Source organism: Cnephaeus nilssonii, assembly GCF_951640355.1.
Source record: "Cnephaeus nilssonii genome assembly, chromosome: 7".
Classification (NCBI taxonomy): Eukaryota; Metazoa; Chordata; class Mammalia; order Chiroptera; family Vespertilionidae; genus Cnephaeus; species Cnephaeus nilssonii.
Window position 1 is genome coordinate 90,439,714 of NC_137078.1, and position 26,294 is coordinate 90,466,007.

A 26,294-nucleotide genomic window follows, 5' to 3' on the forward strand; every position below is an offset into this window, starting at 1 on the left:
CAGCAGCGCTCCGGCCGGTCCGCTCCGGTCGGGCCGGGGTCGGGCTCCGAGGCGCCGCCGAGGGGGGTCGGGGGGGCCAAGGCGGGGCGGCGAGGGCGGCCCTGCAGTGCCCGCAGCGGCGGGCTGGGGGAGCTGTGCCCGCCTGTCCCCAAGGCCCGGGCGGGGACCAGGCAGCTGGGTCGCCGCGCCTCTAATCGGGCGGGCGAGGCGGCGCGCAGCCAGGCGCGCCTGGAGAGGGCTCGGGCCCCCCGTCCGCCCGGGCGCCGGTCCGGGGAGGACCCCGGAGAAGCCCAGTCCCGCGGGCCAGGGCGGCCGCTCCTGCCGCCGCTCCGGCCCGCCCCCGGGGGGTGTCCCGGGCCGCTGGGCCCGCCCAGGTAACCCCATCCTCGGCCCGCCCCCGGCCCGCCCCCCCGGCCGCCCGCCCGCCTCCACCGCCGCCGCCGCCGCATCCCGGCTCTGGGGCGGCGCTGACAGTCTGGTCCGCGCCGGGCAGCGGGCGCAGCAGCGGGCAGGGCTGCCGGCAGGCACGGAGGCAGAGCCCCGCCGCGCGCCCCGGCCCGCGCCCGGCGCCGCACCCCAGGCCGCCCGTGGGGTGCCCACCTGCCGCCCCGACGGGAGGCCCCCCGCGGCCCCAGCCGCTGCCCAGGGTCGGGCGCCCGCGGCGGCACCATGAGTCCCCGCTCCTGCCTGCGTTCGCTGCGCCTCCTCGTCTTCGCCGTCTTCTCGGCCGCCGCGAGCAACTGGCTGTAAGTCCGACCGGGACCTGGCTGCGCCGGGCGGGGGCCGGCGGGGCGGGGCGGGGCGGCGGGCGCGGGGGCGCCCGGCAGGTGTCTCGGCCGCGGGGCGCAAGGCTCGCTCGCGCTCTCCCCTGCCCCGGCCGCCCTCTGGGCACCCCTCCTGCCCGCTCAGCTCCCAGCCCGGAGGCGACAGGGGTGGCGGCAGCGGCGTCCGCACCCATAGGCGGCGTGGGGCGCCGGAGAGCGCGAGGGGTGCGAGCGCGGGGCGGACCCCGGGATGGCGTGGTCGGGCGCGGGGTGCAGCCCGGGCCGAGCTGACAGGTCCCCGAGGAAGTCCATCACCGGGAAGGGCCCGGGTCCCAGCAGCAGGTTAATCCCGAGACGTCCGGGATCGAGCTCCGCGCGCCGCGCTGCGGGCTGGGCTGGAGGCGTGCAGAGACCTGTCTCTGCTTGGGGGGCGGGAGCCGGGGAGAGACGGAGAGAAGGGACCAGGACACGGGGCCTCCGAGAGCCCGTGGCCGGCCTGGGCTCTCCCTGGGGCAGGAAGAAACAACGTGGAGCCCTTACGAACGACAACAGCCCCCCACTTCTCGGTGTCTCGCCTGAGGAGGGAGGGTTGGTGACTGCTGGTGTCTGTCGTCGTCTTGCGGAGGCCTGACTCGGGGGACTCCCTGTGAAGGGTCAGAGGTGGACTGGGAGGTGCGGGGTGTCTAACGGGATGCGCCCGGCTGAGTGAGTCCACAGGGAAGCAAGAGGACCCGACTCCTCCATCCCCCTCATCTTCTGTGGGCAGCCGGTGGGGAGCCAGCCTCCAATATTGATCTGAAAAGCGTGAGGTGGGAAGGGGGTTAGCCAACAGTGTAGCTGGGGTTTCCATGGAGACAGCGGGAGAGGGAAAAATTCTCTCTGCATCAAGACCAAAGAACAAATATCGCCCGTGAAATTGCCCCCAGTGTGCAATGGCTGTTGCTATGAGGTCATTGCGGCCGGTCCGGGCCCCGCAGGCTGGAAGAGAGTGTTCGCTGGGGTCCGAGCCACCCAGGGCTTGGGGGACGGAGGTGATGTGGAATTCTCCCAGCTGTTGGGAGCGAGGACGCTGAGGCCGCCTGAAGTGGCTGCAGCGCTTTTGTTTTTCTTGGAGCTTTAATTTGATTAACACTTCAGGGGCCGTGGCACGGCGTCCAGAAACCAGGGCATCAGCACGTCCTCCCACTGCCCCCTGCAGACCAGCCCCCTGCGTGGGGATGAGTCACAGAGCTGAGGTGGGGAGCTGGCTCGGACTTGGGGGAGCCTGGGCTCCCTGGAGCTGACTCTTGAAAGCGTCGGTGCAGAGCTAGGTCTCCACAGTGAGCGTGCGCATCCGGAAGCGTGAGGACGGGGTCTGACCGCCCAGCATGGTCACGAAAGGGCAGAGAGAGAAGTGGTCATGCCAGGGTCTGACCCAGGCCTTCGGGGAAAAGAATAACATCCACCGAGGAAAGTCCTCGAAGAGCATCTAGTGTTTGGGCTCAATTCACAGATGAGAAAACTGAGGCCCCAGGAGCTAGGAACTGAACCCAGGTGCTCTGACTCCCAGGCCGTGACATACCCCCTTCTCTGAAGCCATTCCAGGGTCGAACCAGTGTGTCCCAGGTGGTGTCACACCTGGGCATCGAAGCCCAAAATCCCGGCCCCAGCTTTGGGTCCCGCAAACCGTGGGGAATTCCAACAGCTCAGTTCTGGTGCTGGCGCCGTGGGGGGCGGGGTGAGGAGGGCGGCCTAGAGGGAGAAGCAAGGTTGGCAAACCTGTTCTCTGCGACGGTGATGGTTCAGGTTGCCACGGAGCGGTCTCTGGATGACCCCGCTCACGCCTGCGCCACCCTGGGCTTTGGGCCTCGAGCCAAGGGTCTCTGCTCAACCCAAGGCAGAAGGAGCAGGGGCTCCCCAGGACCCGAACCCAACCAGAGAGGCTGTGATAGAGAAGAGATCTCTGGGCTCATTCAAGACAGGGTCATCCGCCTTGAATTTATCAGCCTCCATCGCTGGACTTCTAGGAGCTTGGGATCTAGGGAGAAAGACAAGATACAGGCAAAACCACGAATGGGTGGGGCAGTGTACGTGCTGTTGCTGGCAGAGGAAAGGGTTAAGTGTGAGCCAGAGCAGTCACGAAATGGGGCACTTGGCCTGGAGGTTGAATCGTGACAACAAGAATCATAATTATAATAGCTCCCACTGTACTCTCTCAACCCTGAAACATCTGAATCCCATTTCACAGATGAGAAAATTGGGGATCCCGGAGGTAATTGCCCAAAGTCACCTAGCTGGTCAACAGCAGAAGGGGCTGATACAGAAGCTGCTTCTAGAAGGAAAAAGTTTCAGGCAGGCAGGCATGGTGGCTGGCACTGTCCTTCAAGTGGGAACCATGCCAGAGGTGGCTCTCAGAGGGGCAAGGCCTGGCTGTCCACTCCCCTCCCGGTACCTGGAGTCGGGCGTGAGTCCCGGGGCGGCTGGCTGGCCCGTTGCAGGAGCCGGTGCTGTTTGTTGTCTCCGGAGGCCTGGCAGGGAGGCCAGGTGTCCCGCTGCGTGCAGCTGTTGGACAGGAGGAAGCCTGGAGCGGGGAGGCTCCGCAGCCTGAGGCCTGGGCAAGCCCAGAGAAGCTGGAAGCTGTTGATTAGACTTGTGTCTGGCACCCGGAGTGAGCTGACAGCTTGTGGCAGCTCCCACCACTGAGGGAGGGATGGGTGGAAAGATGAAAACAGTCCATCGGTGGATGGCCTGCACTCTGCCACGGACTTGGGCTCAGAAATGTCTCTAAATGTTCCCCCCAAGCAGCAGGGCTGTGCTGGGAGTTGGGAGACTGGGGTTCCAGTCCCAGCTCCGCCCCACATGTTGGGGGCCTTGGATGGGTCTCTTCCATCCTCTGGGCTGCAGTCCTCAGCAGAGGACTAAACCCCACGTGGAAGTACTGGGAAGAGTCAGAGAGTAGACGAGCTGAGGTCTCACTGTTGTGGATTTGCTGGAGGAAAGCAGTGGTGCACTGAGCCGGGGTCCTAGCAGAGACCTGTGGGCCGGGGCAGGGAGCCCGTGCCACACTCAAAGACAGTCCAGCAGAGCGGCTCAGAACCGGGTCTCTGGGACGGCAGGTCGCCCACAGTTCCATCCCGGTTCTGCCACTGACCAGCTGAGTGACTTTGGACAGCTTACTGCACCTCTCTGAGCCTCAGGTTCCTCATCTGCAAAATGGCACCCACTCTTGGGGGTTTGTGAGGCAAGAGAGAGGCCGCCCATGCAGCATCTGAGCACAGCGCCAGGCACAGCAAAGGCAATGGGATGGCGGCTGCTGGAAGCTGAGGGCTGCTGCCAGTGAGATGGGAGTCGTGTCCCTGTTTACAGGGACAATGGAGACAACAGGCCTGCAGGCTACTGCTCCCAAGCCCTGTTTACCCCAGACTGTTCTGTCCGAGTCCTGTGATGCTACATGGGACACTCAGGGGGGATTTTAGGCTGCCACCTGCCTGTTCTTCGACCAGGGCCCCTGCAAGAGCCTCAGAGAGTGAGGGCGGCCCGGCCTGGCTCACAGGCACGTCCTGCTGGCGCGCGGAGTTGTGGCTGGGACAGCCGTTGGGTGCCGCTGGGGGAGGCATCACGTGGCTCCACTGGATCCGACTTCCCACAGGTGCGCACCTCCCAGCCAAGCTCCCGTGCATCTGCTTGCCCGGCGGGCTGTGTGATTCCCTTGGCCATGGCAGAGTGAGGCCTGGCACTCCGGGCGCAGCTCGCCGGGCCAGGGGCGCACAGAACCAGCCCAAATGTCAGTGCCAGCCCCACAGGTAAAGGTGTGGCCTGTCTCCCCGAGTCTCCCGCGGGAAAGGGTACCTCTCTCCCTTCTAAATAGTAAAAGCCCGTCCCCTGGGAGCTCCTCATAAGGGCTCTGGGCACTGAGTCGCCATCACTAACACGCCCACAGCCCTTTACAGTTGACACTAGGATTTCTCGGGTCACCCCATTGATAGTTAGGGCCTGTCCTGTGCGTTGTAGGATATTCAGCAGCATCCCCGGCCTCTACCCACTAAGAAGCCAGTAGGAACCCCCCAGATGACAACCAAAAATGTCTCCAGACATTGCCCACTGTCCCCAGCAGGGCAAGGCCACCCTGGTTGAGAATCAGGGGTTTACAAAGCACTTTCACACCCATTACCCTCCTGGAGTCACATCACCTCTTCCCCTGCCTTGTTCAGAGGAAGGAGAGTGTATTCTTTTCAGTCCCACTTCGGAGGCCAGAGGTGCGGTGACTTCCCCAAGGACATCCTGAAAGTCAGAAGCAGGACTTCAACTTGACTGACTCCCACATGTTCAGATCTCCCGGTCTTTAACCCCCTGCCTCAGTCCCCTCAGCTATTCTGTATCGTCTACAGCTACCACCCAGCAGTGTGGCTGCTGTTTCTGCGAGGCTATAAACATCTGGGGGCCTAGGTGAGGCATAAACACCTCCGGGCACCTGACACACGTCTGATGTGCCGTCGGGACTCAGTCACCATCTGATGGGTAAAGGCAGAAAGGGCTTGCTCCCTCCAGAGCGTTTTCAGTTGTGGTCGAATGGTGCCCTGTCTTCAGAGACCTGGAGAAGGAGGGAGGTTCCGCTCCACTTGCCTGAGCCTCAGGTGATGCTAAGATGTGCCAAAGTGGGTGTCAGGAAGTGTGGCTGTCACCCAGCAGATTGGCTGCTCTGGCCTCGGATCCCCAGCGAGGGCACACCCCTCAGCGCCAGGCTAGCGCTGTCTCCCCCTCACCCTCCACTGCGGGGCCCCGGGACCAGGCTCTGCCCCTGGGGTTTGCTCAGGCAGCAGTCACAACCCAGCTGTCTGCTATGGCTTGACTTTCTTCCCTCAACCCTGGATTAGCAATTGAGCAACTCAGCAAGCATCTGACAAGACAGTGCTCCCCAAACCTGTTGAAACTCGCCCAACTCGGGCCCTGTGGGTGCGTTTGGAAAGCTGAGCGTTTGCACCAAGCCTCCTCTTCTTGTTCCTCCCTCTGGGAAGAAAGGCTTGGCCTGAGCCAGCCTGGCACAGAGTGGGCCAGGGAGCCACCAAGGAGGGTGACAGCTGCACGCCGCTGGCCCCTCCAGTCACCCCCACTCCAAACATGCCTGCGAGAGCCTCCGCTGCTTTGCTCGGCAAACTCCGCTGGAAGGCCACGCTGCGGCCCCGTGGTTGCTGTCCAGATTTCCACGGGAGTTGCCAGGTTTTTATCTCTGAGTCCTGAACTGCTTCTTCTGTGATTCAGCCAAACCCAGGAGAAGGCTCGCTCCCTGCCATGACCCCACCAGCTCCCCTTCCCCATCCAAACCCCTCTCCCCTTCCCCCATCTCCTGGAAAACTTGAAATGGATCTTTAAGAGTTCCCTGGCCAAGTCAGAACCCCCCCCCCCCCCCAGTGGAGGGGACCTGGTCTGAGAAGAGGGGGAGGGGGGGGAAGAGGGAGGGACGAGCCTCCTGACAGCTCCAGCTCAGGAGGGAGCGTTGCAGAGGCCCATTAGAAGCAGCAGGAAATTGCTGATGAGACCAGAGGGGCCTCTTTTCTGCTGTGATTCTGAATGGTCCTTTCAGACCCCATTTCTCCCTCTGCTCCCGAGTCCCATCACACAGGACTGGGCCCCAGGAACTCTGCCCGGAGAGCTGGAGACCGCTGGGCATTCCTCTTGATCAAGGCTGCCCCGCTGTGCTGGCACCCCAGGCAGAGGGGACAGAATCGCAGCCATCAGCGTGAAAGGGGCTCTCAGGGATGGTCTGCTCAGCCCCCTCCCCGGACACTCAGCCTCTACGCAGGGGAGGGCCTGCTGTGCCCCATTCCGTCACGGCAAGCACTAATTTGTCAAGACCCACTCCCAAAACAAGAACAAAACAATGCCCACTCCATCCACCCATCAGGCTCTGGGCGTGGCACTGGGGTCTCCATCCCAGGTCTCCTGTCTTCCCAGGACTTCCCTGCAGCGGATGAAAGCAGCCCTGCAGCCCCCACCCTGGCCAGTCACCTCCTCCACTCACAGTGGTCCGGGGGGAGCAGGCGGTGAGCAACTGGAGCAAGAAAGGAACCAAGGTTTTCCCATCTGCCCATTGGGGTGGGGGTACGGGTTTACCCACCGTGTCTCCCAGGATTGGGCCTTTAGAAGGGCCACCAAGGCCAAGGAACTCATTAGGAACCTGGAGCCACCAGGGTACGAGCCTCACTCCAGGAGGCCGGTGCTGGACAGCTCAGCTGGGGTTTCACCCATCCCCGCTCCCCACCCCCAGGCTCCCTCGGTGGAACTAGGGAGGACAGATCAACGGTTCAGTGGCTCCAAGGGCGAGGCAGGCACTCCGGACAAAGGCTGGGCAGGTCTTTTCGAGGGAGAAGCTCTCTGCTGGCAAATTAGGAGACAAGGCAAGGTCAGCAAGTGCCCTCAGTTTGACACCCGCTCACCCCCACAAACACCCCGCCCCAGGGAGAGAAGGAAAATTCGTACCTTCTGGCACAGCCCGGGGTCATCCAGGCTCAAGTCTGAGTGGCCACTTCCCAGCCCTGAGTCAGCCACCAGCTCCCCTGGGGGGAAAAAAAAAAATACTGTGAGAGGGAAATGGGGGAGTGGGGTCATTTCTCAAACAGGAAGTGGGGGCCACAGAGCCCTCAGGAATGAAATGTGAGGAGCGGGGACACCAGGTTAATGGGAGTAATGGAAACTGGGAAGCCAAGAGACAGGAAATGGGGGTGCTGACTCTTCTGGGGATGGGAGAAAGGGGAGCTAGGAATCCCAGGAGACAGGAAGAGGGGGGCAGTGCCCTGAGGTACAGGAGTGGGGACTTGTGCTCCAGAGGAGGCCATCATCTCCCCGCAACTGAGGACATGCGCTCAGAGCCAAGAGAACTGGGCCTGGGCCCTGAGGACTCTAGTTATGCTAAAATGGGCAGCACCCACTACCCCACGGCCACTAGGAGTATCTCCAAGGCCCGCCCTCCTCACGGGCTGCCCCTCCAGGGCTTTCAGGCCAGTGGCAGCAGCTTCTTTCGTGAGCCCACAAGCTGCAGAGACCACAGTCCCAGATGCTGTCCAGGCAGCCACGTACCCACTGAGACAGCTCCCTCCCCGGGACCCTCACCCCTGAGCAGCCCCCGCCTTCGCTGTGGTGCAGAAAAGACATGGGCTCTGGAAGGCCCCTCAGTGGGAGGTGGAGCCACGTCCTCCAGTCACTGGTGCCAAACCATCATGCCTTTGTGCCTGGGCCACCTCTGGACCAGGCTTAGGAGCCAGAGTGACCTATTTTCAAGTCCTGACCACCCCTGACTAGCTGCGTGGCCTTGAACACCTGACTCTGAGCCTCAGTTTCCTAATCTGTAAAATGGAGGGGATAATACCCACCTGGGCAACCCTACATGGATGCAATACGGATACATGAAAGCACGTGACTACTGTTTGCAGAGCACAAGTGACAGGGACCTAAGGTGCCTCTCTTCCCACCATCTAGTCCTACAAACCGTTTCCAAATGCCCTGGGCACACCTGAGCTTGTCCTGGACACCCGTTGGCCCTGCCCGCCTCAGCCCAGTGTCCCCAGCTCCTGACAGCACCATTACCCCCCATCCCATCGCTCATACTCCCGGGCCCTGAAGGATCCATCTGATGGCCCAGAAACACCGGGAAAACAGGTTCCCCAACTCGACATACTCCGTCTGGAGTTTCTGTCCAAAGTCTGCAGTTGGGATCGAGGCTGAAGGGACCCACTATTCCCGATGGGAGTGTGTCTTCGCCTAAGTATGTTCAGCTGAAAAAAAAGTGTCAGGAACCCAGGACTAAGAGAGCCGACGGAGCCAAACAAAGACCAATGAGCAGAACTGGTCTGAGGGTCCAGCAGGGGGTGCCGCGATGGAGAGGCTTTGAGATGGTGGGGATGATGATCACGATGATAGTGAACATTCTAACGATGATGGTAACATGATCATGCTGCCAACAGGGGAAGGGTGCCTGCCATGTGAACACGCAATTCATTCGAGCCTCCTGAGATACGAACCACCGTTCTCCCCATTCTGTAGATGAAGACACTGAGGCTCGGCAGTGTTCCCTAGCTTGCCTCAAGTATCGCAGAGATGGGAGCCTGACCCAGTCGGGCCATCTCCCTTGCACAGTGTGCCACACTGCCTGCCACGCCGAGGGACAAGGGTGGCGGGGACAGGGGCGCCATGGGGGAGAGGCCAGCGGGATGCTCAGACCCTGGGTACAGAAACGTCCAAAGCTCTGAACAGCCGGGGGTGTGGTGGGGATCACCGTTCTGGACGGGCTCCGTGTCACTGCTGCTTTCATCGGCCCACACCTCCCAGGGTGGCTCGCTATTCCGCAAGCACGCTGCTCCTCGGGCTCCTCCTCCCTCCCACTCCTCGCTGGTGCTGGTGCTGCGGGCAGGACCGCTCCTGAGGAGGCTCTAAATGTGGCCCGAGCAGGCAGGGAGGCCAGAGGGAGGGGGCGGAGAGGCCTGGGCCGGCGTCCCAGCCCCCACCTGGACACCCGCAGGGCCAGGACCCATGACACCGATCTGCTTGGCCTCCCAAACGCCCCAGCTATTTCCCGTCTCCTCTCCTCTGGACGCGCAGGGTAAGAGCCGGGGAGGAGTCCGAGAGGTGCGGATTTTCCTCCAGGAATTTGTGTATTTTTTTAAAAAAGCAAGCAAACCTGGGAAAGCTTGGGACAAGCCCAGCTAATTTTAGTTTCTAATGAAAACAGCAGGTGGCCGAGAGGATCTGATCTCCCTGGCAGGGCCAGGGCCCTCCAGCCTTGCAGGCTGCAGGCACGGGCCGGGCGCGGGGAGGGCCTCCTGGGAGGAGCCTGAAGGACCTGCAGCCCCTGTTTGAGAAGATGGGGCACGAGCTGGCTGGCAGCAGCCTGGGGTGGTGGGGTAACCTGATCGATGGCACGGCTGTGGCTGGAGTCCTGGGTGGCCGGGGCAGCAGGTGGCAGATTGCTAAGCCTGTGCTCAGCAGTGGCAGGAAGAAGCCTAAACTGGGGCAATGCCACTAGGACCGGAGAGGAAGCAGGGATGGTCAGGGCCCTCCGCAGGCCGGCCCAGCCCAGCGGCAGCCAAGACTGATCGTGCCCAGGCTCTCTGTCTCCCCCAGAAATGGCTTGTGCAGTCGACATTTGAGCCCAGCCCAGCTCCAGGGTCAGCAAGTGGCATGGGTGTCTCTGGGGGAAAGGTTGAGCCGCCTGAAGGTGCACAGAGGGGTTTCCTGAGGTCCCCAGGACCAGGTGGGCCCCTAAGGGTCTCCAAGCCCTCGGCAAACTGAAAGGCAGAAGCTGTCTCCATTGCGGCCCCTCAGCCCCACACACTCCATTCTTACCTCCCCTGAGTCCTCTGCCAGGAGCTGAGCAGCGGGGACCTGGTCAGGACAGAGCCCTCTGTGCAGCTGCACGTTTTTATTCAACGCCTTCTGGGTGCTGCACCCTGTGCTAGGCGCTGAGGAGACCCCGGGCCGGACATGACACTGAGGGTGGCATCAGCCCCCTGCAGCTGTCAACGGGGCAGACCCACAACCGGGGGACGGGGAACAGAGAGGTCCCAGTCAGAGCTGGGTTTGTATTCCACACTTTGCCATTCACTAGCTGTGTGCCTTGGAGTGAGTCACTACACCTGTTCGGGCCTCAGTTTGCTCACCTGTAAAATGAAGCCAGACACCCTAAGGATACCGGAACAAGCAAGAAATGCAGGGGATGCCCAGGGTCCTAACTCTCTCCACCCCATTTCCAACTCCATTTCCGGCCCCCGCACCCAGTGCTTCCCAGGCAAGACCCTGGGCTCTGGGAGAGCCTGGGTGGGGGTGGGGGTGGGGCTGTGCCTCCTGTGGCATGGAAGGGGACAGCTGCCGGGCCAGATAAAGGCAGGGGTGGTGGGCATTGGTGCCAGCCATGGGGGCAGGGACACTCCTCAACGGAAGAGGTTTCTCAGCTTCTTCCTGGAAGCTGTCCCAGTGACTCAGGGCCCTGGCAGCCTCGCAGCTCACCCCTAAATCCCCACTGCTGTTATTTCAGCCCATCTCCCCTCGTGGAGCCCTGAGCCTAGGGGCGGGGGTGGGAGGCCTCTCCGGTCCATCTCACGTCTCGTTCAATGGCAGAACCGCCATCTCTCAGGAGGCCTTCGAGGCTTGGAACCCCCCATCCCAGTCCACTGAAGGAGAGCTGCCAACTCTGACAGTGGGGATGGCCACACAGACCCACCTGTACCCATGAGGAGACAGCCTCCGAGAGGGGCGGGGACTTGCCCAAGGTCACACAGGGGGTTGGTGGCTCAGCCAGGCCACCCTAGCCTGCTCCCCCTGCCCAGACAACCCCTGGCCTTGAACCTCCCTTCACCAGAAGCCAGGACCCAGCATCCAACCTGGCCCCTGGCTCCATGCAGGGGGGCACAGGTTGAGATGGGGAGAGGCCAACTCTGGTCCCCCGTGTCACCGAGGACATAGGGGCCCCCTCCCTTCTCCAAGAGGCCAGCCCTGGGTCTGAGCAGGAAAGGATCCAACTGGAGGCCCAACTTCTTGTCCCCTCACCCCTGGCCTCCCCAACGTGGACCTGGCCCACAGCCAGTAGCCGGACTCTTGGCGCCCCCTGCAGGCCAAGAGTGCCAGGTGGACTAGCTGCATAGGGGACCCCTTCCCTCTGCTGGCAGAGGCAGGGGGGCACGCAGGCCGCACTGAAGAGCCAAGTGGTCCCCTCACCTTCCAGATCCATCCTCTCCCTGCCCCTCAGCCGTCTTCCTGCCCTGTGTCCTCAGAGACTCAGCGTCGCCCGGACACTACCAGTCTGTGCATCCGCTAGGCAGGACCTGGTAGAGAGGATAGGGAGGCCCGGGGAGGCCAGGGGAGGTTGGACTGCCTCAGCCGAGACCACCCACCTCCCTCTCGCCCGTGCTGCCAGGGAAGGGAGAGATCCTCACCGTCACTGCGCACCCACAATGCGCCCAGCTCAGAACCAGATGCAGCAGCCACGTCAAATCACATTAATTTCCCCCAGCAGCCCTCTGGGACAGGGACCATTATCTCCACTTCTAGATTTAAAAAAAAAAAAAAAAAGCCAGACCCAGTCAGGCCCACAGCCAGGGGCTGATGCTGCAGAGAGAAGGAAAGTGGGTCCCACAACCACATGTCCCTCCGGCTGCGAAGGAAGCACCCCCAGTGGTGACCCAAGAGCTTCCCCTAAAGTGCTCTGCAGGCCAATGCCAGCCTGGCCTCCCAGCTGCTCCTGGGAACGTGTTAAAAGCCCAGATGCCCACCTGGAGTGGGGCCCAGGCACCTGCGCTTTCAGCAAACCCACAAATGTTCCAGTGCACAGCCAGGTTGGAAAGCCATCGCCCTGGACCAGCCCACATGCCTGACAAATAGAATCCAGCTGCTGCGCGCACACCTCCAGGACGGCCGACTGCACCTTGGCTGTCATCCTCGGGGTGAACGAGCCCAGCCCCCCGCGGCTTCTGCCCGCTGCTGTCAGTCCTCGTCCTTGAGCCACAATGGCTCCACCAACGGCTTTGCAATCAGGCAAAACCAGGTTGGAATCCTGGCTCCACCTCTCCCGGCCTGTGATTTTGCACACAAGGCGGATTGCTTGGCCTGTCTGTGCCCCGGGGTCCTCCTCTATAACATGAGAGTTTGTTGTCTTGCTGAGAGGCTAAAGGCAATAATGTAAGCAAAGTACTTCGCCCCCTCACTCAGTGCCATAAAAGTTCACTATTGTTTTTTGCCCTGGCCGGCATGCACAGTGGTTAGAGCGTCGGCCCACACACCAAAGGGTCTCGGGTTCGATGCCCAGTCAAGGACACATACCTGGCTTGCAGGCTCGGAGGCAACCAATGGATGTATCTCTGTAACATCAATGTTTCTCTCTCTCTCTCTCTCTCTCTCTCTCTCTCTCTCTCTCTCTCTCCCTCATCTTCCCTTCCATTCTCTCTAAAAAATCAATGGGAAAAATATCCTCAGGTGAGGATTAACACACCAAAAAATTTCACTCTCTTTATTATCATCATCATAAGAATTTCCCATGTTTTAACAGGGATTTCTGTGTACTTTTCTATGTGGTCACCATTCAACAGTTCACGCCTTCATTCATCAAAGAGTTGTTGAGTTCCTGCCCCGTTGCCTCGGGCTCGCGTCAGACCATCTTCCACATGCAAGATCCCTTTTGCCTCTGACAACAGTTCTTGGCTTAGCCAGGACCCGTGGTATCTTCCCCACGTTACAGACGGGGAACATGAATCCCCAAAATGGTCACCTTCCCCTCTTAAATCTGCTTTGGACAAGAAATTTGCGGCTTCCCTTGTAGGACACAACAGCATCTTCACCTCCACCCCAGCAAGCTCCCCCGACCCGGTTTGCTGGCCAAGGGTTCCCCGTAGACACGGTGGCAGAGGGACGCTGGCTGTCTTGCTCTGAGCCCCAGGTCTGTGTGGCTGAGGCTGAGGGTACAGGCAGGATCTGAGTTTCCTCCTGGGAGGCCATGAGAAGGCGCTCTGTGCTCACCTATAAAATGAGGGGTCCGAACCAGACCCCCTGTCTGGGCATGTTCCTTAAGTCCGTGGTTCTCTGTGCTCTGCTGCTCCCCCAAGAACCCAACAGGCACCCCAGGCCGCCCTGCCTGGGAGGTGAGAAGATGGATCTCTCACTGAGCAGGTGGGAAAGGGAGGCTGGGAGAGGAGAGCGGGCTTTCCAGAGTCACCATCAGCTCTCCTCCCATCATTAGACAGCCACTTGTAGACCTACTATGTGGCAGGGACCCTGGGGTGGGGGGTAGGCTGAAGGGCAGCAGTTCTAGAACAAGTCATGTGGACATCCACACCTGGGCTCTGATCAGGTCCATCCCTACAAACCAGGTAACCTTGAGCCAGTCACTTTGCCCTCTGAAACATAACTGACACTTAGTAGGTGCTCAGTTAACGCACTCCTCCTTCCCTTGAGAGAGGGATCACTTCTTCCTCACCCCCAGGGCCTTTTCCCATCCTCGGGATCATGTTTGTGTCTCGCTCCCAGCCCCCTTGCTTCCTGGTCAACATCATAAGTGTCTGTCATTAGCTGAGACAGAGCCTTCCTAGGCCCCTCAGGAGGAGGACAGGCAAGAGGAAGGCCCTGGCACTTGCTATCTGTCCCCTGGGGCACACCCCCCTCATGGCCTGCATTCTGGCCACAGCCAGCCCTGCCTGCCTTCGCTGTCCCACCCCAAGTGCTGCAGCACTGATGCTGGTCTCCAGCTGGTGGCCCTGGGATGCAGCTGACAGTGAGGATCTGGGATTTGCAGCCAGAAGGTGGGCTCCATGGGGACGGGAAAGAGAGACACCAGAGCAGACAGTGACTCCCAGCTAGTGGGCATCTCAGCAGGAAGGCGGGGGAGCCCAGGGGCTGGGACCACCCGGGTCCCACGGGGCTCTGCCTGCTTTGCCCAACTTGAGGCGGAGGCCTTGTCCTGGGAGACCGCACTTCCCGCCTCCGGCCCCAAGAGCTGGGCCAGAGGGCCTGTCGCCGGATCCAGACAGAAGCTGGCAGCCAGGCCCCAGGCTGGGACAAGTCGGTTCCCAGAGACCTGGGCTGGGCATGGCCTCATCCTGGGCATGGGCGGGGGCGGGGCTCTGCATCACATTCCACCCCCACCGCCCTCTCCCCAGGTACCTGGCCAAGCTGTCCTCGGTGGGGAGCATCTCGGAGGAGGAGACGTGCGAGAAGCTCAAGGGCCTGATCCAGAGGCAGGTGCAGATGTGCAAGCGGAACCTGGAGGTGATGGACTCGGTGCGCCGCGGCGCCCAGCTCGCCATCGAGGAGTGCCAGTACCAGTTCCGGAACCGGCGCTGGAACTGCTCCACGCTGGACTCCCTGCCCGTCTTCGGCAAGGTGGTGACGCAAGGTGAGGGAGGGGCTCGCGGGGGTGCTGGGGCAGCGGTGCGGGGTGTGGGCCCTCCGCCAGGGGACCCCGGGAGAGATCGCCATTCCCTTGGGTGGGGAATGATCCACTCGCTAGTGGCCGGACTATTCAGTCACGTATCGAGCAAAAACAGCACGCTGCTCCAGCGAGGGCATAGGGTGCGTGATCCAGGCGGGGGTTGGGGGGGCGGTGGAGGGCCGTCAGAGGAGGCGGCTGTCCTTCATGCTGGGTGGGCAGCACTCCTCAGGGTGCAGCGCCCACAGCCCTGGGGCTGCCATCTTGTGTTACAAAGGAAGAAATCGAGGCTCAGACAGGCTCCTCGGAGGGTGAACAGCAGAATCAGAATTCAGACCTGGGCTCCTGACCCCCAGCCCCTTGGCACTCAGCCTCTCGTAGGCAAGCCCATCTCATTCACCTGAACCTTTGACCACCCATCCAGAGAGCCTCGCCGTGCCAGCCCTGAGACCAGGGAGAAACAGCACCAGCTCCTGCCTCCTCGGCTCAGTCAAGTCAACCGCAGCTCGGTAGGGTGGTGGCTTGCACAGCGATAGCGCTCCCTGGGGACGAGGCACTGTTCCAAGTGTTTTAACTCACCCGGCCCTTGGTTACAAGACAGGCCTCCGTGTTCCAAGAGAGGAAATGGAGGCACACAGAGGCGCGTAACTCGCCCCAAGTCACAGAACTGGGAAGCGGCAGAGCCGGGACGCAGGCCCCGAAATCCTGCTCCAGGGCGTCGCTCTCACCCACGTGAGAAAACGCTGGGGTGGAGGGCACACGGGAGTGGGAGCACAGGGTGGACCCCTCCTCTGGCCAGGGCTGGGCTCAGAGAAAGCATCCCCAAGAAGGTCAGCCCTCCGCTGGGCCCAGGAATGGGAGCGGGCACTAAGCCAGAGGACGGTGGGCCCGGGCGGAGGGAACGTGCCTGCAGCTAACTGGAAGGCTCCCGGAGAGCCAGCGGGGCGGCTCTGCCCTCGAGGAAGTGCTGGGAACCAGCTGCCTCTTCCTCTGCTTCCTGAGCGTGAAACTGACACTCCGGAGCCACCAGCAGCCCCTGGGGCCGCGTGACGTGCTCGGGCAGCAGGAAGGCGTGGCCTGGGCCAACCTTTGTCTTGGCACCTGTGGTCCTGGACAGCGAGGGCTGCTGGGCTTGTGGCAAACTGTTTGGATGTTGTTGGAAACCAACTGTGATAGACATTTGGAAGCCATTCTCCCGGGAGCTGGCAGAGGCCAGACAGGCACGATCATGCTTGGCATGACTGGACACTGCTGCTCGGAGAAGGATTGTGGAGGGTTTCCCGGGACGATGGGGCCACTGCTGAGGGCGGGGCTGCCTGTGTGACGAGGCCCAGATACGAGGCTCAGATAACAGACCCTGAGCCTGGGAAGCCCCTCTGACCCAGAGGTGCTTGCTGTTTGGGGAGGACTAGTGGGTGTCGGGAGTGAGGTGCCAGGCCCTTCCAGACCCCCAGGCCTTTGCACATGCTGTGTCCTCTACCCCAACACGCACCCGCTTTCTCCACCAGCTCAGTAGGTCCCTCCCCCAGTCTTCCCAGCTCCGCAAGCAGGTGGTTGCTTTTCCTCTTGGCCCTGAAACTCGTTGTTCATGCTCGGGTTTTCCCTTTATTTTTATATATAATGTTTGGTTTTGAAATAATGTCAAACTTACAGAAAAGTTGCAAAAATAGTACAAAGAATTTTTAACCCATTTGCCTTTATCAGCTTCTCTCTCCTCTCTCTCTCTCTCTCTCTCTCTCTCTCTCTCTCTCTCTCAAAACACACACGCACACTTTTGTTTAAACCAGTGATGGCGAACCTATGACACGCGTGTCAGCACTGACACGCGTAGCCATTTCTGATGACACGCGGCCGCATGCCGAGGATGAAACATTTGCTGCTCCTGAGGATGAAACATTTGCGACTAGAGTCTTGGAGTTAGTTTTTTCCTCAAAGTGACACACTACCCGAGTTATGCTCAGTTTTTTGGCGAAGTTTAACACACCAAGCTCAAAAGGTTGCCCATCACTGGTTTAAACCATTGGTGTTCACACGGCTTTCGTGACACCGTTTAGACTGCACCGTGAGCCTGTCTCCCCACCCCACGCCCCGGACCCTAACCCTCCAGCTCTTCCAAGGCAAGGGCGGTACTCAGCACATGGCCGAGCCTGGAGGCAGGAGACAGTCCATGGGGGTCTTCCAATGACAGGAAGCGGGTCTGGGCAGGGACTGGAAGGGGCAGAGGAAGGCAGCAGGGTCAGTGCTGGCCTGCAGCCGGGAGGGACCCCATTCCTCGCCTGTGCTTGTGACAGGAGCTAAGGAGGGGGCCCAGCCCTGGCTCAGCAAGTTTGGGAAGACACTGAGAACCGACCGGGCGTGGCTGGAACCTGCTCCGGATTACAGTTGGAGTGGCTCAGTCCCCTCCGGGCCGAGGCAGGGTACCCTCCCCCCGAGGTCCAGCACCCGGGCTGTCGTGTCTGCGGGAGTCTGTCTTCCTTTCCATCCATCTCCTCGCTTTTGTATCTTTCATTTTCTTCCTGAGTGAAACGCCTCTTGGAAAAGCCTTCCTGTGGCCCCACGAGAGAAGGGACTTGTCCCTCCGAGGGCTCAGTGCTGCTCACAGGAGGTGCAGGGCTGGCGAGGCAGCTGAGGGAGCGCGTGGCAAGCATGACCTTGGGCGGTGACTTCCCTCCTCCGAGCCCCGGCATCCTCACCTGTCAGTGAGCCCGGCAGGTGTGCTTACCTCATGGGTCGTCGCGAAGATTCGGTGACGTCATGCATGGCAGCGCTTAGTGGAGACCCTGACCCCAGAACAGCCGTCCGTCATCACCAGCTGCTGTCGTTTTTGGCTGCGGCAGCGGCAGCAGCAGCCGGCCCGGGCAGGCCTCCCTCACAGCCCCCAGCTCTGGGGGTTGGGGGGCTTGGCCAGTACCGCATTCATGAGCTGCCTGGCTGGGGTCGTGACCTCAGACCCAGGAGAGGCCACCGCTGACAGGTGGCCCCCAGAGCCAGGAGCCCCGGTTTGTGGAGGGCCTCCTGCATGCCGTCCGCAGCACATCGCACTGACTCTGAGCGTGTGCAGCCTTGTTCCCGTTTCACAGCTGAGAAGGGGCTCCGGGACCTGCCAACTCTTGGCTGTGGCATCTCGGGTGAGGGCCTTCGGCCCCAGGCCTCACGGTCCTGCTCCCTGTAAAATGGGGACAATCCCAGACCGACCTCCTGGGCCTCCCGTCAGGACTCAGCGAGGTGATGCCTCTGACGGGCTCACTGGCTCCCACAGAGATGCCCCCTCGGGCTCTCTTACTGCCTGAGGCTCCCCAGCCTCCAAGCCTGCACTCTCCCCACCCCCAGCAGCGGCGGCCACCCTGCTTCCGTCCTACTGGGGCAAGACAGATGGTGAAATAATGGTGACTGGTGAGGACAGTGGGTAAGTTAGGGCCAAACGGTGCGTTCTAGGCTGAAAATCTCCTGGAAATTCGGTAAAATTGGCGTCTGGGGAAGCCAGGAATGGGGGCAGGTAGTGGCAGTTCTTGGCTGAGCAGGCATGAAGGGCCAGATGCGGGACGGCCTCCGTGTTTTAGTCACTGCTTCACCCTGGCGCCCAGGGCAGCGCCTGCATCGCAGGTACCTGAGGAGACTTGCTGAATGAATGGGAAGGGTGAGTCCCGAAGGCTGGAGGTTGCCCTGAGCAGGGCGGAGAGGGCGGGAAAGGCGCGCAGACTCCTCTTCCCCGGCTCCCCTCCATCCGCAGACAGCCCCGGCCCCCCTGCCTCTTCGCATCTCTCTGTGACCTTCATCAAGTTCCTGTCCTGAAAAAGGGACTCAGTGAGCCCTGAGGCCCCTCAGGCTCCGGCTGCCATGGCTGGGAGGGGATGTGGTGCACTGGCCCTAGTGAAGAGAAGATTCAAAATCAGGCCCATCTCTCCTTCCCCACGCGTCTAGCATCATCTAGGACACCTTACTGGCTGTAGCCTCGGGCTGGATTTACAAAGTAAATGCTTCCCTAGCCATTTTGGCTCAGTGGATAGAGCGTCAGCCTGCGGACTGAAGGGTTCCGGCTTCGATTCCGGCCAAGGGCACATGCCTGGGTTGTGGACTCGATCCCCTGTAGGGGGCGTGCAGGAGGCAGCCAATCAATGATTCCCTCTCACTATTGATGTTTCTCTCTCTCTCTCTCTCTCTCTCTCTCTCTCTCTCCCCCTTCCTCTCTGAAATCAATAAAAATATATTACACACACAAAAACAAAAAGCTTTAAAAAAAAAAAAAGAAAGAAGTAAATGATTTTCAGTCCGGGGCGGTGACTCACTGAAACCCGTATTCTCATATTTGTCCTCAATACTTGCATGACGTTGGACCTGAGGAGGGTGAGAACGTGCCTTCCTTCTGGTGCCATCAGATAATCTCTGGGGCGTTCTACCACTGGGAGTTCCTTGAGGGTGAATTTACCTCCGGGGCCCCAGTGCCTGGCATGGGCCCAGCTCACAGCAGGTGGTCGGTGACCGTGGGTGAGGCAGCAGCAGGAAGGAAGGGTCTCTGCCCTAAGGAAGCCTTTAGCCCAAAGGCAAAGACATGGTCAGCTGACCGAGGTGTGCGTGCCCCACGGACATTGTTTGCAAAGGAATAAAGTGGCACCAATCACCCAAAAATAGCCTTGCAATAGCTACTGTGTCTTGAGCACTCACTCTGGGCCAGCGACTAGACCAAGCACGGTCCTACTTACCTGACTAGATTTCCAGAGCCAGCTGCCGAGGTCAGTACTGTCAACAGCCCCATTCTACGGGCAGAGAGCCGCCGGCTCACGTCGGGGAGTGGCAGCGCCAGGACTCGATCTCAGGCCTGCCTGGCGAGCGCCCCGCTCTTTCCCCACCCCACCCCCGTCTCCAAGCAGCTGTGAGGGGCCTGCTCTGTGCCCAGCCCTGTGCTGGGTGCTGGGTGCTGGGGGCTGGAGGAGAAGTATGAGGAACAACAGCCTGGTCCCAGGAGCTTCTAGCCCGGCTGCAGAGGCCAGACAAACGCACAGGACACGTGGAGATAAAACATTCTGCGACCCCGTCCAGATTGCGACGCACGGGCAGGCCAGGGAGGGCAATGCCTGCGGGTGGGAGGAAGTGCGGGAGGCGTGCAGGGTCTGCCTGCGGGCAGCAGGATTCCCCATGTTCCAATTGGGGAATGAGGCTCAGAGAGGAAGGTCACACCACTAGGAAGAGTCTCAACACGCTTTGTCCAGCCCCGAGGCCTCTCCTCTTCCCCCGTCCTACATCATCTCTTGAATCCAAAGAGGCTTCCTGGGGGTGATAGAGTCAGGACTCAGACACAGGCTGATTTCAAGAAAAAGTGAGGTTTTGCAGAGAAGAAAGCAAAGGAGCCTGGCCGGTGTGGCTCAGTGGTTGAACGTTGACCTATACACCAGGAAGCCACGGTTTGATTCCTGGTCAGGGCACATGCCCGGGTTTACAGCCTTACTCCCCAGGTGGGGGTATGGGGAAGGCAGCCACTCAATGATTCTCTCTCGTCATTGATATTTCTATCTCTCTCTCCCTTCCTCTCTAAAATCAATTTAAAATATTTTATTTTTTTATTTTTTTAATAAAGAGAGAGCAGGGAACTGGAAAGGCGGGCTGGAGCAGGGATAAGGAGAGAATGGAGAATGCTAGTAATTAATGTCTGAGAGCAGTGCCTGTCCTGCCCACTCCCTAGGACCCCCACTGAGTCTGCTTTGGGGACATGTGAGTTATGCTGGGAATGGCACTTCCACCAGGACACCGCCTGGTGCCGGGGGGTCACCATGCCCAAGGCTTCCTTTCCAGACCAACTCAGCCTCGTCTGGCTCTCCTCCAAACCCTCCTTCCTGCCAGGAGGCACTTCCTCCCGGCACCTGGGAGGGACATCGCAGGGGGTGTGCTCAGAAGAGCACAGGCCTTGAGTCGAACGGGTCTTGTTCAAGTTCCCTCTGGGCCACGGACCGGCTGGGGGACCCCAGACAGGCCACGGAGCCTCGCTTTTTCCTCTGGAGAGCAGAGCTGGTGGCTAAGGTGGTTGTGAGCGTAGATAGTCTATGCAAAGGCCCCGGTGCCCTCAGAATGGGGAGCTACTGCTGGATCCATAAGGCAGCTCTGAATTCCCAGCCCCAGGCACCTAGCACCTTGGGAAAGATGGCGCTGAGGCGGGACCGGAGGACACACAGCATTTAGACACGTGGCCCCGGCAGAGGAGGTGCCCTGGGAAGGAGCCAAAGCAGGCAGAAAGGAGTTGGGTGTGGGGTGGGCAGATGGCTCTATGGGAAAGGCAGACGGTTGCAGGGCGGCTGCTGGCACCTGAGAGAGTCCTGCCTTACCCTGGGCCGGCTCTGCTGTCCCCAGAGGACAAAGCCGGGACTGTCTTTCCCCGCAGCTGGGACAGGCCAACCCTGCCCAGGCGGCAGTTATCTACCACGTGGCTGGGAACTCCCTTCTGCTGCGCTCGCAGGCGCCCCGCAATCCGTTTCCTCTCTCAGCAGTTTCCTCTCTCAGACGTCGCCGCCAGGTGCCCACTAGTCAGCAGGGCTCCAGCCTGGCACCCGGCAAAGAGGCGGAGCCGGGAGGGGCCGCAGCAGTAGAGGCAAAGGGCTGGGACGCAGGGCCCGTGAGCAAAAGCTGGAGGAGCCACTGCCTCCGGCTTTAGGGGAACGGGGGCTTGGCCACGTTCTCATGGCCTCTGGGGCCTCCTGTGCTGAGCACAGAGGCCAGCTGCTCACCGCCGCCAGTAAAGAACCCACGAAAGGAACTGGACTTGTCCTACAGCACGTGAGACCGAAGGGTAGACCTAAGGAGGTCCTTCTTGGCTTCAGGTGCTAAGAAGGTGGGAGGTGGTAAGAACGTGGCTGGTGTTCTCTTGTTGTTGTTGTTTTTATATGTTTTTATTGATTTCAGAGAGGAAAGGAGAGGGAGATAGAAAGATCAATGATGAGAGAATCACTGACCGGCTGCCTCCTGCAGGCCCCCCCACTGGGGATGGAGCCGGCAACCCGGGCATGTGCCCTGACCGGGAATCGAACCATGACCTCCTGGTTCACAGGTCGATCTGAGCCGCTGAGCCACGTGGCCGGGCAAGAGTGGCTGGTGTTCATTCCCAGCGGCTCTGCCCGGAGGCAGGATAATGTCAAGGTTGAAAGCGCTGGAGCCAGGCTGCCTGAGTCCAAGCTTCGGTTCCACCACTTCCCAGCTGGGTCTTGTTGGACAAGTTGCTTCACCACTCAGTGCCTCCGTTTCCTCAGCTGTAAAATGGGGAAACTGAGGGTTTCTTCATAGGGTTGTTGTGGAGAGTATACAAATTATGTCAAGTGCTTAGTGCCCAGCACAGAGTATGCGTCCTATAAGCTTTAGCTCTTTGTATTATTATCTTCCTTCCAGAATCTCTTCCGTCAGGCCCACTCCCGAGCGAGAAAACCATAGCATCTTTGTCCCGAAGCTAGAGCCAGGGGTCCCAGAGTCCTGGCTGATAGATGGGTATTGGTTTGGGGGATGAGGCAGAGCTCCCTGAGCAACCTTTCAGGGCGTCCTGCACCCCAGGGCCAGGAGCGCTCAAGGGAAGTGGTGAGGCCAGAGCTGGGGGTGGGCCCAGGCTGCCTGAGAGCCCGGAGAGGCAAGGGGGAGAGAGGACCACATCGGGCCGGAGCTGGGGCCCATGGCCCTATCTCCTGCTTTCCCTCCCCCTGGTCTTTGGGGCAAAGAATTGTGCTGGTTCAGGCCTGGAAATACCAGAAATACCAGAAACTAAAGTCGTCTCTCCTTGGGCGGCCACAGCACAAAACCCGCCAACATGATCCTGCTATTAACCTCGATTAACTTGGAGAGGATTCCGTCTCGGGCCGTCGAGGCCCCGGTGGCCCCAGCCAAGGCCCCTGATGCCGGCCCAAAATGGCCAGGGCAGGGCAGAGGGCGGGCAGTGGAGAGCGGGTGGTGGGCCGTATCCCCAGTTCAGGGCTGAACCGGGAACAGGGTATCCTGAGCCACCAGGGCCTGAGCTGCCCCCACCCCAGCTCCGCTTTTTCTGCTGCCCGTCCACAGACACGGGCACAGAGGAGGTGATTGTTTCTGTCTGACCACGGCGACTGCTCCCCAGGGCAGCCGAGAGCGCAGGCCTGGGTGTCGCAGAGGTAATTGCCAACCACGGGGCCAAAACCTGCCCCCTCCACTCCTGCGGACACAGACGCTCCAGCAAGAGACAGAAGGACAGTCACGGGCACACAGAGGCCCTCACAGGGCCCAGGAGAGGAGCTGGGCCTGTCTGGTCACACTCCCGGCCAGCCATGCACACACGCACCACACTTGCACTACACACACAGGCACACTCCCTCCCACCACCCACACCCCAGAAAGAGGCTCCACAGAAGCTACACCCCGAGGCACAGTTCCTAGGAGGATAAAAACACCCATTCAGGCAGGGGGCGAGGGCAGGCACCAAAATAGAACCTCTGAGAAGTTCTGGGCGGAAGGGAAAGACGGGCCCAGAGGCAGACGGACTGCGTCTGAGTCCTGCTCCTATCACTTCCTCGCTGGGTGCTAGGACCAAATCTCTTCCCCTCCCCAAACCGGCACTGTGCCATCTGTGAAATGGGCACAGATAAAGGGCTGGTGGTAGGAGGGCCTGACCTCATTAGCTGTGGTCCAGGTGAAGAGTAGGGGCCACTGTGATTACAATTTACTCTTCGAGATAAGGAAGCAAGAGGAGCTCAGGGATGAGCGCAGCCTGAGCAGGAAGGGCCGGGCAGGACGCTGCGGCGGGGACCCCTCAGAGCTGGGAAATGGGCGCTAGAAGAACTCGGGTTTCAGAGGGAGCCCACGGGCTGGCAGCCCAGCCTGCCACGTCACAGCCCTGTCGTCTGGGCGGGTCAGTTCTCCTCTCTGAGCCTCTCTGTCGAAGACGACGTGAACACCACTAGCCTTCTGCAGGGGTTGTGAGGACAGTAACCCCACAGAAGCTAACAGCAATGACGCTGGCCTGTCTGCCTGCTCAACCAGGTACCGTGTGACCAGGGACAGGTTGACTGATCTCTCTGTGGGATGGGGACGGTGGCAGTGCTGACCTCACGGGCGCTGTGAGGCTGACATGCTCAGCACACGTCAGGATGCTGGATGCAGTCAGTGTACTCAGCATCCGCGTGGCGAGAATGATCGCCAGCAGTGTCACTCCTGGCCCAGGGAAGGTAGATCTCTCCAGGGGCCTCCGGCGTTCAGGTCCCAAATACCCTCCACCTCTGAAAAGGAGGATGCGGGGAGGAGCCCCGGGACCCAGCCTGCCCTCCCTCTGCCGCCCACAGGGACTCGGGAGGCGGCCTTCGTGTACGCCATCTCTTCAGCAGGTGTGGCCTTCGCGGTGACGCGGGCGTGCAGCAGTGGGGAGCTGGAAAAGTGCGGCTGTGACCGGACAGTACACGGGGTCAGCCCCCAGGGTAAGTGCGGGAGGTGGGGAGGCGTGAGTGGGAGAGCAGGGGCCTGGCCGTCACTCATCTGTGGTCCCATCTGCCCCCGTGCCCCAGGCTTCCAGTGGTCAGGATGCTCAGACAACATTGCCTATGGCGTGGCCTTCTCACAGTCGTTCGTGGACGTGCGGGAGAGGAGCAAGGGGGCCTCGTCCAGCCGGGCGCTCATGAACCTCCACAACAATGAGGCCGGCAGGAAGGTAGCGTGGCCTTTCTTCTGCCCCCATCACCCTGGGGCAGGGGCGGACTCAGGAAGGTCCCTGAAACACTCTCCCACCCACATGCGACTCAGAAAACATTTGTTCAGGCTCTCACCAGCACCAGGCACCTCCCGGGAAGGCAGGGGAGCAGGAGCAGTGAGTGGCCCCCTGCACAGCACACACATCCCACCACGTATGGATGTGCACAGGAGTGTGTCCCATCCCTCTGTCACACGCACACCCCTAACAGGTAGCACGCTAGGATTTGAATCCTGTGTCGTAGCAAAGGCCATGTGCTTCTCTCAGATACCATCTGCCTTCTCAATACCTACTCAAGGTTCCTGTGCAGATTCAATGCAAGTGATGTCACCTGTCACTTGCTGTTTCATATGACACTGCCCTTTAAAATGTCTCTCCCTTGCCTGGCCGGTGTGAGCATCAACCCATAAAGCAAGAGGTCTCTGGTTCGATTCCCAGCCAGGGCATGGTCAGGGCACATGCCCAGGTTTCAGGCTCAATCCCCAGTAGGGGGCATGCAGGAGGCTCAATCCCCAGTAGGGGGCTCTCTCTCTAAAATCAATGAAAACGTATTTTTAAAATAAAATAAAATGTCTCTTCCCCGCAACTGTAAGTGCCCCGAGGGCAGGGCCAGTATCTTCTTTAACTGTCCCCAACACAGCTTACCAGCCCACCACACATACAGTAGGTGCTTAATACAGAGGAAGCCTGGCAATCATCTTTCTCCGATTCTGCAGCATCCGCCCAGCCATGCCCCCTCCGGCCCCTCCACAGCCTCCCCTGACATCTGTCTGCTCTCTCCCCTGCTGGTCCCGTGCAGGCCATCCTGACGCACATGCGGGTGGAGTGCAAGTGCCACGGGGTGTCGGGCTCCTGCGAGGTAAAGACCTGCTGGCGAGCCGTGCCGCCCTTCCGCCAGGTGGGCCACGCACTGAAGGAGAAGTTTGATGGCGCCACCGAGGTGGAGCCGCGCCGTGTGGGCTCCTCCAGGGCGCTGGTGCCGCGCAACGCGCAGTTCAAGCCGCACACCGACGAGGACCTGGTGTACTTGGAGCCCAGCCCGGACTTCTGCGAGCAGGACATGCGCAGCGGTGTGCTGGGCACGCGGGGCCGCACGTGCAACAAGACATCCAAGGCCATCGACGGCTGCGAGCTGCTGTGCTGCGGCCGCGGCTTCCACACGGCACAGGTGGAGCTGGCCGAGCGCTGCAGCTGCAAGTTCCACTGGTGCTGCTTCGTCAAGTGCCGGCAGTGCCAGCGGCTGGTGGAGCTGCACACGTGCCGGTGACTGCCGCCCGCCCGCGCCCAGCACCGCCTCGGGGCCCGGGGAAGGCCCATAATTTAAACAGTCCCCCACCACCCACCCCAAAAGATACTGGTTATATTTTTTGTTTTGGTTTGGTTTTTGGGTCCTCATGTTATTTATTACCGAATCCAGGCAGGCGACCCCAAGGGCACCAACTGGGGTCTCCCTGAAGCCTGGGCCTTCGTGGCTGCCACTGACCAAAGGGACCTTGCTCGTACTTCCGGCTGTCCACGCGTGGCTGCTGCCGACCACTCGGCTGTTATCTGTGTCCGTTTTTCTACTTGTAGACTCAAAGTGGGTAGCAGGAGTGTTACAGCCACGTGCCTAACCCTGTCATCTAGGGAAAGAGGTGGCCTATGGTGGGGGAATTCAGTGCCGTTTTGCTGGAAGTTGCGCCCCCACACGTGCACACGGACCCTGGCAGCTTCATCCTGGTAGCCTTGTCCTCTCAAGGCCACTGGAAGGGGATGGGCAGATACCAGGCCAAGAGCAGAGGGTTAATTTCAGCCCTCCATGAGCAGCTGAGGTTCAACTTCTGTGGGACCTTCCAGGCAGGAAGAGCAGGTGAGGTGAGGGCAGTCCCACCCTTGAGCCCAGCCTGCCGGGCCTCCCCCTCAGAGAGGGAAACCCCACTCCCTGGTCCCTTCCAGGCAGGAGTACAGCCTGCCGTCCTGGATCAGCGAT

General features: G+C 60.6%; 1 protein-coding gene across 2 annotated transcripts; it reads left to right on the plus strand.

Annotated features, from left to right (window-relative positions):
• Nucleotides 1–25,691, plus strand: WNT4 (Wnt family member 4). Of its 2 annotated transcripts, none has more exons than XM_079778179.1 (5): nucleotides 1–746; nucleotides 14,378–14,613; nucleotides 23,967–24,056; nucleotides 24,144–24,286; nucleotides 25,125–25,691. In XM_079778179.1, the coding sequence occupies exons 1-5, from the start codon at nucleotides 670–672 to the stop codon at nucleotides 25,590–25,592; spliced, it is 1,014 nt and encodes a 337-aa protein (XP_079634305.1). In that variant the 5' UTR covers nucleotides 1–669; the 3' UTR covers nucleotides 25,593–25,691. The 2 variants fall into 2 exon arrangements, with proteins under 2 accessions (XP_079634305.1, XP_079634304.1); XM_079778178.1 differs by having other exon boundaries at nucleotides 13–746; nucleotides 23,925–24,056.
• The last annotated feature ends 603 nt before the right edge of the window (nucleotides 25,692–26,294 follow it).